This window comes from Poecilia formosa, unplaced genomic scaffold (genome assembly GCF_000485575.1).
Source record: "Poecilia formosa unplaced genomic scaffold, Poecilia_formosa-5.1.2 Scaffold93, whole genome shotgun sequence".
In the NCBI taxonomy this organism is placed as follows: domain Eukaryota; kingdom Metazoa; phylum Chordata; class Actinopteri; order Cyprinodontiformes; family Poeciliidae; genus Poecilia; species Poecilia formosa.
The window spans coordinates 149,670-166,971 of NW_006800032.1; the positions used below are offsets into that span (position 1 = coordinate 149,670).

The 17,302-nt window shown below is 39.1% G+C and overlaps 2 protein-coding genes across 2 annotated transcripts; both read right to left on the reverse strand.

Annotated features, from left to right (window-relative positions):
* Positions 1–7,270: 7,270 nt before the first annotated feature.
* On the reverse strand, positions 7,271–12,244 carry LOC107836858 (MLX-interacting protein-like). The gene is made up of 5 exons (XM_016674281.1): positions 11,772–12,244; positions 10,650–10,756; positions 7,637–7,676; positions 7,442–7,524; positions 7,271–7,360 (listed from the first exon to the last, which is right to left on the reverse strand). Exons 1-4 carry the CDS (start codon positions 12,107–12,109, stop codon positions 7,443–7,445), a joined length of 567 nt encoding a protein of 188 aa, XP_016529767.1. The 5' UTR covers positions 12,110–12,244; the 3' UTR covers positions 7,271–7,360; position 7,442.
* Positions 12,245–13,453: 1,209 nt separating this feature from the next.
* On the reverse strand, positions 13,454–16,798 carry c1qbp (complement component 1, q subcomponent binding protein). Its single transcript, XM_007557927.2, has 6 exons — positions 16,400–16,798; positions 15,179–15,329; positions 14,786–14,879; positions 14,547–14,642; positions 14,135–14,260; positions 13,454–14,054 (listed from the first exon to the last, which is right to left on the reverse strand). Exons 1-6 carry the CDS (start codon positions 16,650–16,652, stop codon positions 13,905–13,907), a joined length of 870 nt encoding a protein of 289 aa, XP_007557989.1. The 5' UTR covers positions 16,653–16,798; the 3' UTR covers positions 13,454–13,904.
* Between the last annotated feature and the right edge of the window lie 504 nt (positions 16,799–17,302).

The following is a 17,302-nucleotide window of genomic DNA, read 5'->3' on the forward strand; positions in this document are numbered from 1 at the left end:
CACAAGCAAATCTGTTGGAAGGAAAAACAGAAAAAACCCGTAACGACCTGGCTTCCTAAGAATGAGAAACATGAAACAAAACTTTGTCAAAGTGTTTTTTGATAAATCCAAAAACACTTTGTTGAAGTGTCGCTCTGTCCTCCCACAAGATTTTAGGAGATTTTAGACATGCCTGGATGTAATACTCAAAACAGAATATTGTTTTTCAGCTCTGCTTAATCCAGACATCTCATGGTATATTTGAGATCTTCGGTAAAGCACATTGCAGCATCCTTTGAGTCTGATAAGTGATTTACAAACGTCTCAAAGAATTTGAAATCAGCCATTCTTACTTTACAGTTGTGTCCAAATTTTTTAAGTACTTAATGGACATAAAATTAACTTTTTTTTGTTCATTACAAAACATAATATCAATTTTTTACACTTTGGTACAAAGGAGATCTGTCAGTCATTCTGGATCCACAACATGAAAAGCGCCTTCATTTGTTAGCCGTATTGATTGCTTTCTATTTTTAGGCTATCGTCAGAAATAGCAACCGGATTTGGGTCACTCTGTCTTTGAAAGTATTTACGTAGGTTTAACAAACGGCTGACCAAGTCTGATTTTGAGTAAAATTCACTGGACGCTTGTGGTCCAGCTTACTACAAAACTATGATGGCATCAGAAGGTGAGATAAAATAAGGAGCAACACTTCATGCTGAAACATTTTCGGTTTTAAAAATGGTTTTATTTTGTCAGGGAAATGTCTTTAAAAATGTAAAAATTATTTTTAAAAAAAGCTCTGTGGCCACCATCCAGATTTGTACCGTTCTTGAACTGCAGTGGGAGGCCACACAAAATCCCCCCAGGTGCTGAAAATGGCCTGTGGACCTGCACTTTGGACACCTACGGTCTAGATTTGTCAAACTGATAAGACCCTTACCTAACCAGCTTCAAGAAAAACAACAACAGGTAATATTAAACACTAAGACATCACATGTTGCGGTTGCACGGAGATTTGCTGGCAAACAAATAAATCGCCGAATAAACAGAGGAATAAGAAGGGAGTACCTGGGATGTCCATGAAGTCATCCATACTGGGCTGCAGCGGCGTCAGGCCCGGCTGGATCATGTCAGCATTGCTTGTGTATGCTAAAGGGAGAACGCAGACAAAATGAAATCATTCACTAAAAGGCGTGCTCCTTATTTTCACACGACGGTATCAATTGTTAAACTCATCACCGAGACAAACAACGTTAAACAGAAACGATTAAATCAGTCTGTAAGCTAATTTAATCTGTTAGTAAATAAATAACAACATATTGATCATAACTACACCACATTTTATCCCTTTGACCAACCACAGACTGAATTAAAACACGTTAAAATGTTAACTTTGATGGTTTTCTAAAACAAATTCTCACACAGAGAACAGAACCAGCCTTCTTTATTTAGTCCTTTTAAAGGAGCAGTATTAAAGATTATCAGGATATTTTGTGGCACTATTGTGATAACGATGAAAATCATGATAAAAATATACATATTTATTTTTAGGAAACTGTATGACTGTGACTTCATAGCACCACAAACACAAATATTGTTCTTGGAAAACATTTGAAATAGGCTTCTTCAAACATGACTCAGAAGAAATTCGACTTCACAATTTAACCCCCTAAAATTGGGGCTCTGTCTCTTTAAGAAACTCCTGCTCTTTCTGACACTCCGCCTTCAGCACGTCATCACATCTAAGTGCTGCTGCTGGTAGTTTGAAGGAGCTGAGTGAAGTGATCTATGATGCAGAAGCTCGGCTGGGAAGCTGCAGCTCCAGGAAGGCACCGCTTGGTTGCCCCATGAAAGAATCAAAGCAACACTCCATTTATGTGCAAAGATAACACGATGAAAAGCTTATTTTACATAATACTGCTCCTGTAACGTCCTGACTCAGATGCTGCTACCCCAACAGATGAATGTCGACGGCTTCACTGTTTCAACAATATCCGAGTTATTTCCAAGAAGAATCGTTAAAACAAAAAAAGATAACCCACATACTTTTTCTGTTTTAATGCTGCTTTGTCATGAAAAATAAAAGCAAAGATTACCGCTGTCAATCAGACGGTGCGTGTCTCCACAAACTTTGCCTGTTTGGTGCTTTCGTCTCAACTAGCCCCTTTGTTTTTTTTTTTGTTTTTTTGAGGAACAATTTTGTTTATAAATACTTTTAAATTCACTTAATTTGTAGTTTTATTTATGTTTTTTAGATATTTCAAATGTCTTCTAGATCCAGTGTTAAATGTTCATTAGAATTTAAAGTTTATCTTTAAGAATGTGTTCTTGCATCATTATTTTTGCCACTATCATTATATCACTTAAAAATGGTCTCAAAACAATACTATCATTTATCACAATAACTTCTGGAACAATTTATCGTCCTGCAAAATTTCATGACAGGCCTAATTATGCTTGACACACAATCACATAACACCATGACGACCTCTAAAACTTAATCCCTAAACACCCCTCAGTTTTACACAAATTCATTTCGAAAGTCTCCAGATGTGGACAACCAACTCACTGTTGTGTCTGTCGCTGGTCCAGGGACAGGGTTTCTGGGTCATGGTGAACAGCGTGTCGGAGATGTCGGACAGAAGGCAGTCCAGGTCAAACATGTGGGCCTCTACGGGGGCGACTTCAGGTTGCTGGTAGGAGTGACTGGACCATCTGTCCAGCTTGGCCTGGCAGGTCTGCCCCTGCAGCACAGCAGGAGAAAGATGGAGAAACGTCATCAGAAGCCAAGACGCAAACGAGCAGAGGCCAGAGCGATGCGATGATGACTCTCATGAAAATTGAACTACAGGATTTAGAATGTCATCATGATATTTTGTGGTGATGTTGTGACAGTGCTGAAAACTTTGATGGAAAACTATTTAATACTTCTCTTTTACGTAACTTTATGACTGTGTTGCCCTGCGACAGACTGGCGACCTGTCCAGGGTGACCCCGCCTCTCGCCCGGAACGTTAGCTGGAGAGGCACCAGCAACCCTCCCTACCCCACCAAGGGACAAGGGTGTAAAGAAAATGGATGGATGGATGGATGGATGGATGGATGGATGGATGGATGAATGAATGAATGACTGACTGACTGACTGACTGCATGGCACAGCATTCATAATTCCACAAACACAAATATTGTCCTTGAAAAATATTCCTGTTATCGATAAGCTTCTACTCTGTGGGTAGATTGGTCGTCTTGTGATCGGAAGGTTGTAGGTTCGATTCCAGCTTCCTCCTGCCACATGTCGATGTGCCTCTGGGAAAAGCACTTAACCCCAAACTGCCTACCGATCTGCGCATCGGTGTATAAATGTGTGAATAAGTGAATGTGACTCCAGTGCAAAGAGCTTTGAGTGGTTAAGAAGATCAAAAAAGCCTAATATAAGTTCAGTCCATTTACAAAGTGTGATTTACTTCACTCTGCTGCACAGTAACTGCATTTAGTCATATTTTCAAATGTACTGATATTTACTAATGCAGTGCACATTTTTTTATATACCAACAATGACTGAACTCTATCATGACAATAATAAATCAAAATTCCTAACATGATGCGATAAATTATAAACGATACGATAAATGTCCACCTCTAATCTGAACCAAGAAATAATTCTTAGTTGCAAAATTACTTTAACTCATAATAACAAAAACTAAAACTCAACATATTTGAATACATGCATTACAAAAAAGATTTACAATTGAATATCCTTTTACAAACAAAACTACACTCCGCCCCCCTTTATAGCACCAGTCGGTTAAAAACGCTTTATGTTAAAGAGCCGCCGTATTCTGGAAAGCAAGTAAAACTTACAGAAAATGCAGCTCATGACTCGGTCCGCTCCCTCTGCACACAGCGCTTTATTTCACCCTGACCGTCTTTGTCATCTTCACCCACCAAGCCCAGACCCGGAGCCGGTCTTATAGGGAAGCCTAGATTGAGCCGGAAGCTCCTTTGATTACGTTTGAGACATCCCCTCTGAGGAGATTGGTGAGTTTTGCATGCACATGCATGTGTTTGTGTGTGTGTTTGTGAAGCCCATTATGAACAAAAAAAAAAAAATGACACATTGTCAAAAAACACAAGGCCCCCAACAGGTTATCATTATGTGGTTTCATTTTGACGTCTCAACATTTCGAAACCGGCGACAGCCTTTTGTCCCTGACCTAATTCTGGGAGCTGCACACACGTGCATGCAAACAGGAAGACCCGGCCAGTCAAACTGCGCCCGGTTAAATAGGGATAACACACACACACACACGCGCACGCGCATACGTAGGAACCTCAAAATTTCCTACTTCTGATAGAACACGTTTTGGGTTCCCTGCATCTGAGTGGTACCTCGTAATAAAGACCACGTCCAAAAAAAATGAAACGAAAGAAGAACGAACAAAGATTCATCTTCCATCTCTGTTTCATTCAGTGTAACTGGATTCATAGATTGAACTTATCAATCAACATCATATTTGCAAAAAACAGCCTCTGGTTTGACCTCGAATCACTTCAGGTGATTAATTTTAGATGCGGCCCGTGAGGAAGAATCACTGGAGCCAAATTTCAAGTCATGAAACCACAACATGTGGAATTTGCTTAAAAGAAAGAAAGAAGAAACTATGGTTGACATCATGACCATTCTAGAAGCTTTATTTTAAATTTCTTTTATCTCAAATCACTTGAGTTTTATTTTGGATAATTCACCCTGAAAAATTATTCATTTTCATTTATAAAACCTCAAATCAACACGTAATTTTCCTGTTTTCTTGCCTCCTTTTCTGAGCTGGTGGTCATCCTGAGCAACAGTCTGACTGAACGGCCTACCCTGCCCAGGCGATCGCAGCTTTTCAGCCCTGATTACAGAGAGCTAGAATCTCTGAATCACTGGAGCAGAAATGATGACATCAACAAATTATTAGCAATTTTATGCTATGAAACACACTTCTGAAGCCGAAGAACATTATACCCCCAACGGTCTTATGCAACTGCCCCCGCCCCTATTAGTTTTCAGACTTTCAGCATCAACAAATCTCTCTGCAAGAGACGTTGCTAACATCAAGAAAAAATAAGCAAGGATTTTATTTTACAAAAACGATTTACATTTCTCAGTCTTAATATTTGGTTAGTTGCACTCATTTTATCATAATTCGATTTCTTTCTATAGCAAAAGTTTCACAACATGATCTAACTTATTTTACCTTTTTTTAAAACGTAGATGTGTCTATTCCTTAATTAAATAATCAAAAGGAACCATTTTTGGCAATTAGACCACAAAATCTTAAGTTTACAAAAATAACCCTGTGTAAAGGAGGAATCTAGAGGTGGTTCTTGAGCGCAATTGTTTTGACTCAAAAATCGATTTTGAATCGAAAGGTTGGCTTTAAAAATCGGATTCAAATCATGAGATAATAAACGATTTCCACCCCTAGAATATAAACTATTAGCTTTTCTATGTTTGGTTTTCTGCCTCCCTCCAAACATTATAAATATGTTCATGAAATACAACTCTAGATTTGTTCACGATTCCCAAAACTAATGGGAGTGATCTTTTTTTTTTTTTTTTTTTGCACTTGCCTTTGCGAAATAGTTTAAACAGCCAGATTGCAAGATATTTGTTGGATTCTAAAACACAACTTCTACTCCATAAAACTGGAAATAAATTTAAAAAAAACTTGGCTCTATAGATTTTGGCCAAATTAAAACAGAGACCTAGTGAGATGAAAGACCGAAAAACTCTAGTTTGATGGAACAAAAATAGATGTTTGGTTTCGCTTGTGTGTTTTTCCAGCCTCTGGATGTAACCGGTGGATGGCCAGATAACACATGGCAGCGTAAAGCAGCGATCTTTGACCAGCTGCTGATATGTCCCCTTTTAAGTACCGTGCAGAATCTGATCGCACGGACGCTAGGAGACAGACTCATTACCGGAGCGTTCTTAATTTTTAACTCAGCTAAACAGAGCCTCTCGGCGCCGGAGGGGAAGCTCAGTTTATCCGCCGCCGCTTCATTCACAGGACTGAGCCGTCATTCATGAGGTTCCCTCCTGCTTCTTTGCCGAATTACATCTGCACTTTGGGTTTCTGCATCCTATGGCGTCACGAACAAACTCGCAGCACCTCTGCTGCTCAAGTCTGACAAAAGCCCTGCTGCAAGTAGGTCACATTTAAAAAAAAAGGAAGAAATAAAAAGAGACATTACATTTTGAAGCAATTTCACTTGAATGAAGATTAAAACCCCCCTAAAAAGGGACGAGAGGTGTTGAGAGTTCCTGGTAATCACTGTGTCAATTACCTACAAATGTCAGGCTATGACGCACGGCTCAAGTGTTGTTTTGTTTTCTTGCCCCTGCGGATCCTTTTTTTCTAGTTTCTATCTAGTTAACAGAAGGAACTCGTTCCTCATGTTCTTATAATGCATTCAGGTGCGAATAATAACGAAGCAGGTCACTGGCCCACGCGAAGCGGACCGGGTCAGGCAGCCGGCTTCAGCCTCGGATGGTCAAAAAATAAATAAATAAATAAAATCGATGTCCCTCTACCTTGATGCACTTACAAGACAAACAGAAAGACACGCAGGAGCAAGAATAGACAATGACTTGTCAGATCAGATGGCATACCTCCTGCAGCATCGACAGGATGTCATCCTTTTTCTTCTGAAGCTGCAAAACAGAAACAGAGAAGCGTTACAGTCTGATTTACAATAAGTGAGTCTGACAGTCGACACAAAGAACGAAAAAATTGACCCTTTCCAGTTCTTTAATGGCAGAGAAAGCAGACAAGTTTTCCTGCAGAGCAAATAATATGCAAATAATATTCAGAATTGAGAAATCTGAAAATAAAAATTGAGAAATTCTTATATATATATATATAAATCGCTGGATGATTGCCAGCGTTAAGATACTCCTCCTGGCTCTGATTGGTTGTTTCAGAGCGGTGCATTTCTGCATATGGCAGTAGGACCACAGGGTGAAAGCAGCTTGATTTTCTTCAAAGATTTTCAGTTTCATGTTACAACGCAGTGACAGTTTTAGCAAACTTTTTTTTAAAATAATAATTACATTAATAACAAATTGAAAATGTAATGAGGCATCCAGGATTGTATCATCTATCCAGGCTTGTGTTTACTCCATTACATACTGATAACTGAGTATAATTTAGGACAAACAAATAAAGAAAAAAAACAACTCTGCAACTCCTAGATTTCTAAGCCGAACATATGGAAACACATGGAGCCGACTCACACTCACCCTTTTCTTGTAATAAATCCTCCACTTGTGGTACTCCTTAATCACCACTTCAATCCTCCTCTTCCAGTAGCTGCCCTCCAAAATGATTGCCTGTTGTTCCAACACCGGAGAAATCCAATGTTCAACAGAGAAGGAAAGCTAACCACCACTCAATTCATTTGAATCGCTCACCTCAGGCTTTCGGTGAGCTTCTGCCTCTGAGCCTTCCAGCGGCGTGACGAACCCGCACACCGGGTTCTTCCTCTTCTCCACATCTGAGGGTAAAACATACAGAGCAGGTATGTTTTAGGTTTTAGCTTGAGCTAACCAGCATTATACTGTAAAAAAGACATTTATGTGCAATCTGGTAAGAGCCAAAAACATCACGGGATTCCAACCCAGGTCTGAAAGGCAACAGTGATGCCAGCTGTGAAAAGACACAAGAACAACTTACTGAACATACATTAGAGTATACGTTCAGATGAGACCAAAAGTACCTTTTGAAAATTGACAATCTTTAAGTATAAATTAAACATACTTTTCATTAAAGCTACATTTTTCTATTAAAAATGGTTTCCTTTGTTTATTAATATCCTAATTTTAAATGTCCTGTGTCACTGCAAAAAAACAACTAAATTTTGCCACAAAATTTTATTACACTTGCAATAACACAAAACTAACTTACAAATAACTTTTCAGCAACAATTAAGAGCTTGTTTTAAGTCAATAATTCCCTGTTATTGATTAAAAAAGTACTAGTCCAACTGCTACTTATAATATGGGAACATTTCTTGTTATAAGTGAAATAATCTGCCAGTGGAACTGGTACTTTTTTGATGATTATTAATTAGTTATTGACTTAAAACAAGCTCTGATATCTTGCAGAAAAGTTACTTGTAAATAAGTTCTGTCTTATTTTAAAGTGGGCAAAGATATTAGCACTAGAAATCAGACCAAATAAGATTTTTTGGGGGGTTTTGCAGTTCCGTTAATGTATGTGGAAAAATTATAGCAATTAACAGAAATTAATCGTAATTAATCTATATACTGAGCTTCACTTAGGGATAAAAGTTCCTAAGATAAATGGGTTTTTCAATTATAGTCCAATTTATTGAATGCGTCTGTATATAAATGTCTGGCTTCAACGTATTCTGAGGTTGTATTATATTTTCACTGAAACAATCACTTCCACTAGTTCAGGAAACAACTTTCTACTAACATGTAAGATGTAAATCATGTTTGTTAATTTAGTGTCAGATATGTTTGACGTCTCTTTGTGTTTTTGTTGGTCATCTGCAAGAAGCGTTGTGTTTTTCATGAACAGCATCCCCTGCAGATGGTTCCATCCATATTTCTCAAGCTAAAGCTGTGCATGGATCACTCTACCATGTTCTCAGAAGGTTCCCAGGGCGCGGTTTATTCCTTCGCTACATGTGTAGACCGAGGAGCTATTTTTACTCCAAGAGGCAAGAGATTCCAGTCCGACCTGCAGGCGCCGGGACGACCTGAAGGCAGAATCCTCTGTAAACCACACCTCAACTTTCAGCTAGCATCGCCTGGCCGTCACAGAAAAGACAAGAAACAAAAAACTCTCCCGCTAAACTCACAACCAGTCAATAATTTCAATTTTTGCTTGAAGGTTATTGATTGCCATCGTGTCAAAAAAAATCCATGTTTAATCTTTTTATCCATCTTGCATATTTAAAAAAAAAAATCCAATTCCACCTGTCTGAGAAAGATCTACAAAGAGCTATCCGTTACTTTTAACAAGTCAGGCTATGCGATAGAGCTGAGATATGTCAGTCCCTGTTGCCCTGTGACTTGTTTGCAGCACTGATGAAGTGATGATGTCCAGCACAAATTTAAAGGCAATGCCTTTTGTGCAACACCTTCAGAGCACAAAGGCAACATTCCACACACATATTACAAAGACATTCAGGGTTCTGAGTACAGGTCCGTCTGCGGTCCTGAACTGTCCCCACCGGTTGAAAAGAAAGATGATTTAAGACTCTACAAGGTTGCACGTGTTCCTGGAAAAGAAAATGTTTTTCAAGTATTATGAAAAGGAGAGGAAACATTTTAAAAGGCAGGTAAAGTGCTTTGTTGTTTGTTTTGTTTTCTTTTCTCGTGGTATTTGTTGTATTCCTGGAATCCAGTATAGAGCAGTGAAACAGTTTTCATACCATTAACTCAAAATTTTCACCGTTTGGTGAATTTTAAGAGGATTTTATGACACACAGCGGCCTTGTCATAATTCAGATGAGCTGCAGTGTGTTCTTACACTATTGATACACTGATACACTTTTTTCACTTCCGATGCCGATATCTGAGATTTAGTATCCGATACAGAAAAACAGTGCTGAATTGACTTAAAACTTTTTTTTTAAACACAGACATAAATGAACAGAATTAAACATTTATTTGATAAACCTGCACTAGTACAGCACATTTAAATACACCAATAGCTGGTCGAACATGTAAAAACAAATTTAATTTGTTCAGTCAATACAATTAGCATAATGTGACGGTGCGGTGAGAAGTTGGACAAGGAGTTAGCAGCGGCGGTTAGCCACGCTAACCCGAAACAGAAGGCGCACTTTAACTTTATTTCACTTCGTCCACGTAAAGCCAGATATCCACAGTTATGGTCTCATACATGAGAAGAGTAACGACAGTTTACCGCTCTGCACCTCATCATCACCGATGTTTCTCCTCCCTACAACGCGGAAGACGAGTTCTTATTCTGTACAGTAGTACAACCAAGGAAAAAGGGAATAGGCGCCCCCTTGTGGTGATCCCTACTCATCTCTAAGAACCAAGCAGTATAATGACTGTTAGAATAACAGCCAATGTAAAATAAATAATGAAGAAACTGAAGTTGACAAATAGAATGGGTTAACTATCTTGGTCAAACATGTAAAAATAAACTGCAGCAAACCTTTCAAATGGTTCAGAAAGTTACATTAAGAATTCTACATATAATCTAAAATAAATAAAGCCTGACATCGCTCAGAGCACAAAGCATAGAATTAGACTGAATAGATCTATCTGCCCTGATGAATCGGGCACACTGTCACATTACTCGATCTGGAATTTTTTTTTTTTCCAATATCGGGACCAACACAGATATTAATATTGGATCAGTGCATCGCCATCTTCAACAGACTGCTTGTGTCGGAAATGTGGCAAATTTCCAATGTGACTGAATTAAATGAGCCAAAATTCCTCCATGGTAAAACAAACAAACAAACAAAAAAGCAAAAACGGTATAAATAAAATTGAAAACAGGAAATCGTTTTTCACAGCTCTGTGTTAGATGGCCTGTCCGCTTTTATTTTCCTAATCTCTCACTTTATAATGGGCAGCAGGTGGGAGCGGAAGAGAGGACGTGCAGACTCACACTGAATGAACCATGCTCTCCATATTGCGTTGTTCAGACGGATCTTATCCCTCCAAAGCAAGCGCAGGCCCTTGAACGACTTCCATTTGGGAGAGACTATTTTCCCACTGTGGTGGAGCAAAGAAGAAAAAAAAAAGAAAGAAAAAAGTGAAATATGAGTTACATCTTAAAGAAGAAGAATGCTGAAAAACAAACTGTTGCCTGACTGTCTCCCCCCTGCGGGAAACCTGTCCTGAATTTGACTAATAGCACCCGATTGACTGCTTTCTCAGTACTCAGACAGGATGTTTGCCCCTTTCTTTTTTTTTTACTCTAGGATCCCTCCGCCTGCAGAGTGCTGAGAAAAGGGCTGCTAATGTGAGGTGCTCCAGGTGTTGCTAGGAAGCCCAGCGAATCATTATCAACATGCTTTTAGTGGGTTAAAATGTCTGCAAGTTATTTTCTGAAAACTCATTTAATCTGCTTTGTGGGCAGGACAGTGGATAGACTAAACATATTACAGATTAGTTGATTTTCTGTAATATTTTAGCTTTTCGAGTAAATCTATATTTGGAGTTTAGCATTTTCTGCAAAAGACCAGCTGAATTTCTTATATTAGTGACTGCAATATGTAGCTGCATCATTAAACAAGCAGCTGTGAGCCTTAAATTAAAGAAAAGAAAAGAAATAAACGGCAGTGGGCCTTCATTACATGACCTTTCCCCCTTTGCCTCAGTTTCTCTGTAATCTTTCCATTCCTGCCAACTGGATTCAAAGTCCAGTGTACAGTGAAGACTTTCCAGGCTGTTGTGTAAGAGAAACATCTACAAGCCTCAGTTATCAGTTAAAAGGGGAAATCTGTTGGAAAACATACTTTTATGCAGACTTTCTTCACTGCAGGTTGCTAGAGGCGCTTTGATACATTTGTGATAAAGCTTGGAGTCATTTTTAGTCTGCAGAATACTTTCTCCATTTCATTGGAAGAGCTGAATTTAAAACTGAGAATGCGTGTTAATAAAGCGGGTGGTTCAGGTTATGTGAGATTCAGCACTAAAGTGCACACAAATCACTTTTCTATGGTCAATAATCTGTGAGCTCAGGTTAGTTGATGACCCGGTCCCGTGACCAGGCTGCAGAACTCACCTGTAAGCCAGAGACATGCACTCGAACAGCCGGGTGAGAGTGGGGTCGATGCTCAGGCTCCCGGAGTGGTACCGGTAGGTCTGGCACCACGTCCTGTTCACCGTGTCGAAGTCGTACCGCAGCGAGCCGCCGCTCTTCCTGCGGCGCGCCGCAGAGTCGCTGTGCGGCGACGACACCATGAAGTGTCCGCTGTGGATCACCTGGGTGCGGGCGAAAGAGCCGGGCGCGGGTTCGACTCCCGTCGGACGAGCAGGACCCCCCTCCGGTTCCGAGTCCGACTCAGAGGAGTCCTGCAGCTGGCTCCGCGCGGCCGAACACACGCTGCCGTTTCTCGCCATGGCATGCAGCGGCTCTGCCTCTCTCCCCCTCCAACCCGCGCTGGATGATCCTACCTGACCAGGGTGGACTCCTTCCAGCAGCAGCGACCGCACACCTCTGCGCTCTGGGCGGGAGCACGGCAGTGTCAGAGCAGACTGTCGGCGTGTCAACTTCCTGATCCGTAAAGTCTTCACGCGAAAACAACTCGGAGGATCTTTAAGGGTCCAAAATGCTGCGCCATTAATTATTAGTCATGATCAAAACAGTGTCTCAAATACTGACCTACAGTGCTATGCGGTCTATTTTTGGCAGGGCTGGAATTTTATTTATTTTATTAAAGAAAAAATAAAATCTAATCGTTTTATAGAATTATCGTACTATTTGACGATACTTATATTGTCTAGTAGTATATAGAACATATTCTGACATATTCACGATATTTTGTGATATTTTGATAAAGGTAAAAGAAATTCTTACTCCTTTTTAGATACTTATATGGCTGGCATGGCATGGCACCATAAACACAAATATTGCTCTTGAAAAAACCGTTCCCATTTGAAATCGGCTTCTTCAGGATGTCACTTTCTTAAAGTATGATTTATAATACTGACTTGCAAAAATAACCTGGATTTAATCATTTTCAAATTTACTGATATTTACTGATAACTCCACAAACGGGAGAAAATAGTAAAAATAAAATTCAGTTCAGTTTAACCTGAAAAAAATATGTATGCAAATTGCAGAACATTAATAGCTAGGCATACACATTTGCAAGTACACATGTGTACTTGCAAATGTGCAAGTCTCCATGTTGATTCCAAAAAGATAATTTTCAAATAGTTGTAAGTTAATAATCAAACATTAGAATAAAGCAAACATGCAATGTGTGATGCACTGGTTATTTAGTTCAGTGCTCCAAATTTAACATAACTCTTAAACCTTCACCTGTTTTCTTTTGAAATTTTTTCCACACATTCTGATTCTGAACATATAAATGAATTATGAGCTACAGTCTCATATATTAGGAACTTCAAAATAAAGTTGATGTAGAACTAATGCTTAAATCTTTTTTAGCATGTTCACCACTTAAACTCACATTAGCTTTTTGTTATATTGCAACAGATTAAAGCCAAATGGGACCAACTATTTATCAGAACAATTTTTTACCCTGAACTTTTTTTTTCAGTGTTCTTTATGTGGGATATAGTGACATCTAGGGGCAAGAACTCAAATCAAAGTACATTACTCATCTTGTTAAACATTTATCACGAGATCTATTCTGACATACCAACAAGGCAAATAAGTGGGAGGAACAACCTCCAATATCTTTGTATGTAAAATGTTCATAGAAAGAGAAAACTAAATTTACATTTGGGTATCAAATTGTTTATTGAACAGTATTTCCAGCTTCACACTACAGAACATCCATTACCAGACTTTCTGAATCTGACAAACCACAACCATTCAGCAAGAACTCTGTTCCCTGGCCAGCGAGGGGAGAAGACATGAAGACATGATGATTGGAAAACCGGAACACAAAAAAAAAAGCCATTGATCAGGTCACATTAAACATCCACAGCCGAGTCAGGTTCTGCAAAATTGAGAGCAATGATGGTTTCTGACAACTGTCATGATGATGTCCAGACAAATTGAAATGATCTGGTTTAAACTAAGCCATAATAAAAAAGCAACATTCCCACACACCAACTCAGTCTCTTTGTGGTTTTAGATCCATCCATCACCGAGTGCTTCACTGCGTCATACCACTGTCCTTGTCAGATTGCACACTAACAACTATGACAATCTCGTTCGACACTATTTGCAATTGACAAAGCTTTGCAGATCTTCTAGGAACTTGATGTACTCCTTATGCTCGATGGCCGTGCTCAGCTCCGTGAGCTCATCAGCAAAAGTGTTGTCGACCCCGCGGTCAGCCAAGAAGTCCATCATGTGGTCATACAGAGCCTGAAAACAGACGTAGCAGCTCTACATGAATGTTTTTCCAACATACTATGCTGCATAATAGGTACGAGTTCTGCTCATACCCAGTCCAGAGAGTCTGTGTTGAGAGTGTAACTGGTCTCCTTCCAGTCTGAATCTCCCTCCGGCTGGAAGCTGACCTCCCGGATGGCAAAGATATCGCTCTCTTCCTCACCCTCACCATGGCTCATCTACAACACACACACGCACATGCACACACACACACACACACACACACACACACACACACACACACACACACACACACAATTCAGAAGCTGTAAATAAAAACTAATACCCAATATCTTGGCTTCTGGGAGATTTAGTGGGTTAAATTTAAGACTTTTCACACAACTGTGATGCAAGTTTAAAACTTCCAGGACTTGTAAAGAATACCCAAGTTAAATTAAACTAAACTTTTAAGTTAAATACAACTTTTTTTTAAAATCTTATTTAAATATTTTAAATTTTTTTTACCTCATCTTCAGGAAAATGGCAGTCAAACACAAGGGAGTGTTTGCCCCCCTGTTTTGTAACTTCAATGACAAAGTTGGGTGTTGACACAATTTCTGGCTGTAAAATGAAAACAGAGTTGTCATGAGGTAGACGTTCATATTCACAGACAATTCTATCATTCTACTTCTCAGATGAATAAGGAAATATAAGAACAGCCAGCAATTATTACATCAAAGAAGACAAAAAATGTTTTGGCTCACCTCATCCTCAGGAGATTTCTGCTGCTGTCCCTGCTCCACCTCGTCCTCAAAGTTGGGAGGAATACTGTTGTTGACGTTGAATGTCACAGTGATTCTATAGTAGGGGTGGAAAAAAATAAAGCACATTAAAAGAATGACTTTTCCCAAACCTACTTTTTTTTTTAACTGCAGCTAATGCTTGCAGTTCTTTCTGTTTCCAACACTGGGAGCACTGGTTCCAGTGCAGAACCAACTCTGAGCCGAGTCAGAGGAAAGAACTACTTTCATCAGAAAGCAGACGTAAAGAAACCAACAACAACAAAAAAACTACATTGTTGTAACAGCCATAAAACGGGTTCGATACAGAAGCTGGTTTGGTGGAAAGACGTTTAATAGAAATATTGGCTTCCTTACTTTTCTCCAGAAAGTTGTTTTGTGAGTTTGGCCTCTGTGCCGTTCATCTCCAGCTCCCAGCCTCCTGACATCTTAGGGAGAGATTTGTTTTTCTGGATCTTCTTCTCTTCCTTGATTTCATCCGACAGGAACTCACCAAACGCTTTGTCACCTGTTTTAAATACGCAACAGATAAATGAAGACAGTCAGACTAACCAGCTAATATCAGATTGCTGTACTCCCAGCCTTAGTATTTGAAAACAGAACAACAAAATGGTGGTCATTCTATAATTCTTGTGTAATTCTCTATATTAAAATTGAAATATGACATAAATATCAATGTTATTGGAGTATAGCTGTAAATATCTCTTATTTTAGGAACAGTGGAATGACGTTTTTCATTTTGAAATAGAACAACTGGGTCATAAATGTTATGATAATATCTTACTAGCCCATGTCTAGATGTGACTGACTCAATTTGGGGAAAAAAATAGTGTTCATTATTATAACCCTACACTCATCACTAGATAGTAGATACAACAAACAGGCTAGAGAATTAAGTCAACCTAATTTTTCTTGATCAGATGCTCAAATACTCTAAATTTTCTAATTTTATATATTTTTATTTAGATATATTAGGTGAACCAGAACTAATTTTAAATGCCAGTAAATGCATCCATCCACCTGCTACCTATACCCATCATACTCTATTTTGAGTTGACAAAAAAAACACTGAATGATTAACGCCAATTGCCTTATGATTCCTGCATTTTTTGTTGCACTTAAAATTACAATTATCAAAATCTGATTGCATTCATAGTAATGTGCCCTTAGAAAATAAACCGGAACAAGTCTGATCAATGCGTCTGTCCAGGATGCTACAGACGCCCTACATCACTTTCAATGACGTCCTTGTAGAGACATTTGGCCCTCACCAAGCTGTTTACTGTTAGTACATAATAAACCATATAAACTTGGAGCTGTACTTTTCATTTTTAAGCGTTTACGGTTCTAGCTAAAAACAACAAATTTAAATCTCAAGGTAAACGGCAGCTAATTAGTGTAAGGATACCGTTAGACTTTACATGAGACAAGAACTCTACACAGGTTACGTTTCACGTGTTTTTAGGAGCCCAACAGATGGCATTTAATTAGGCTCCGTTATTTAAACTATTTACTACAGAACTGAACAGCCAACTGGTTGGCTAACTCAACTAAATGAGTCAAATGCATTAACGTTACCTTCTGTGTGTAGTCCTCCACATCCACACGATACTGACGGATTTAAAACTTTCGAGCTCAACAGCTTGGGCCTGTATCCCGACGAAGCTCCGTTGTTTTTCAACATCCATAGTGAGCGGGTGAACGGCCGAATCGTAGCCGAGCCTGGAGAGCGCAACGTCGGGCAGCTAAGCGGCAGGGCTCGCGCTGCTGACGAAGCGGCTGAAGAAAGGCGAACAGCCGCTCCCACCGCGCGGACAACCGATTTCAGCATGGCTGTGTGGATATAAGAAGCTTTTTAGAAACAGGATAATTAAGCTTAAGACCAAAGAGTCCGCTGTGAGCCTCACGATTCCTGCTGCCGCTACAAGAAATACGCTACACGTGTGGAAGGACACATTGACCTAGCTTAACTTTGACGTTTGCACCGGAAGTAATACTTTAACGATTAAAAAAAAGATTTAAAAAATATTCCGTTTATCCAAAACTAATCTGAATATATCAGCAATTTACAACTTATCAAAAAAGAAGAAAAACCTAAACAAACAAACAAAAAAACTATTTATTTAAAAAGAAAAGTCATTTGATCAGCGCCCCCTGTGGCTACAATAGATACTACATGAAGCGGTGCTTCTGCTCCGCCAGGATGGTTTCATAATTTTCGACTCTTCTCTCCTTCAATCAGTGACTTAAATATCCAAATACAAATCAAATCTAGAATGTCTGCTCGCATTAAAACTGATATGTTTCCAACTTGGTCATGTGTCTGATCATGAAACACAGTACCATCACTTCCTACGAGATGCATGATGCAATCCTTGGCATAAATGAATAAACGTGGAGCCCATTTTTACCATTGTAATAAGAGTAAAAAAAATTTATTACGGATTTTATATTTTTTATAAATTTTTATTGTTTCTGTTT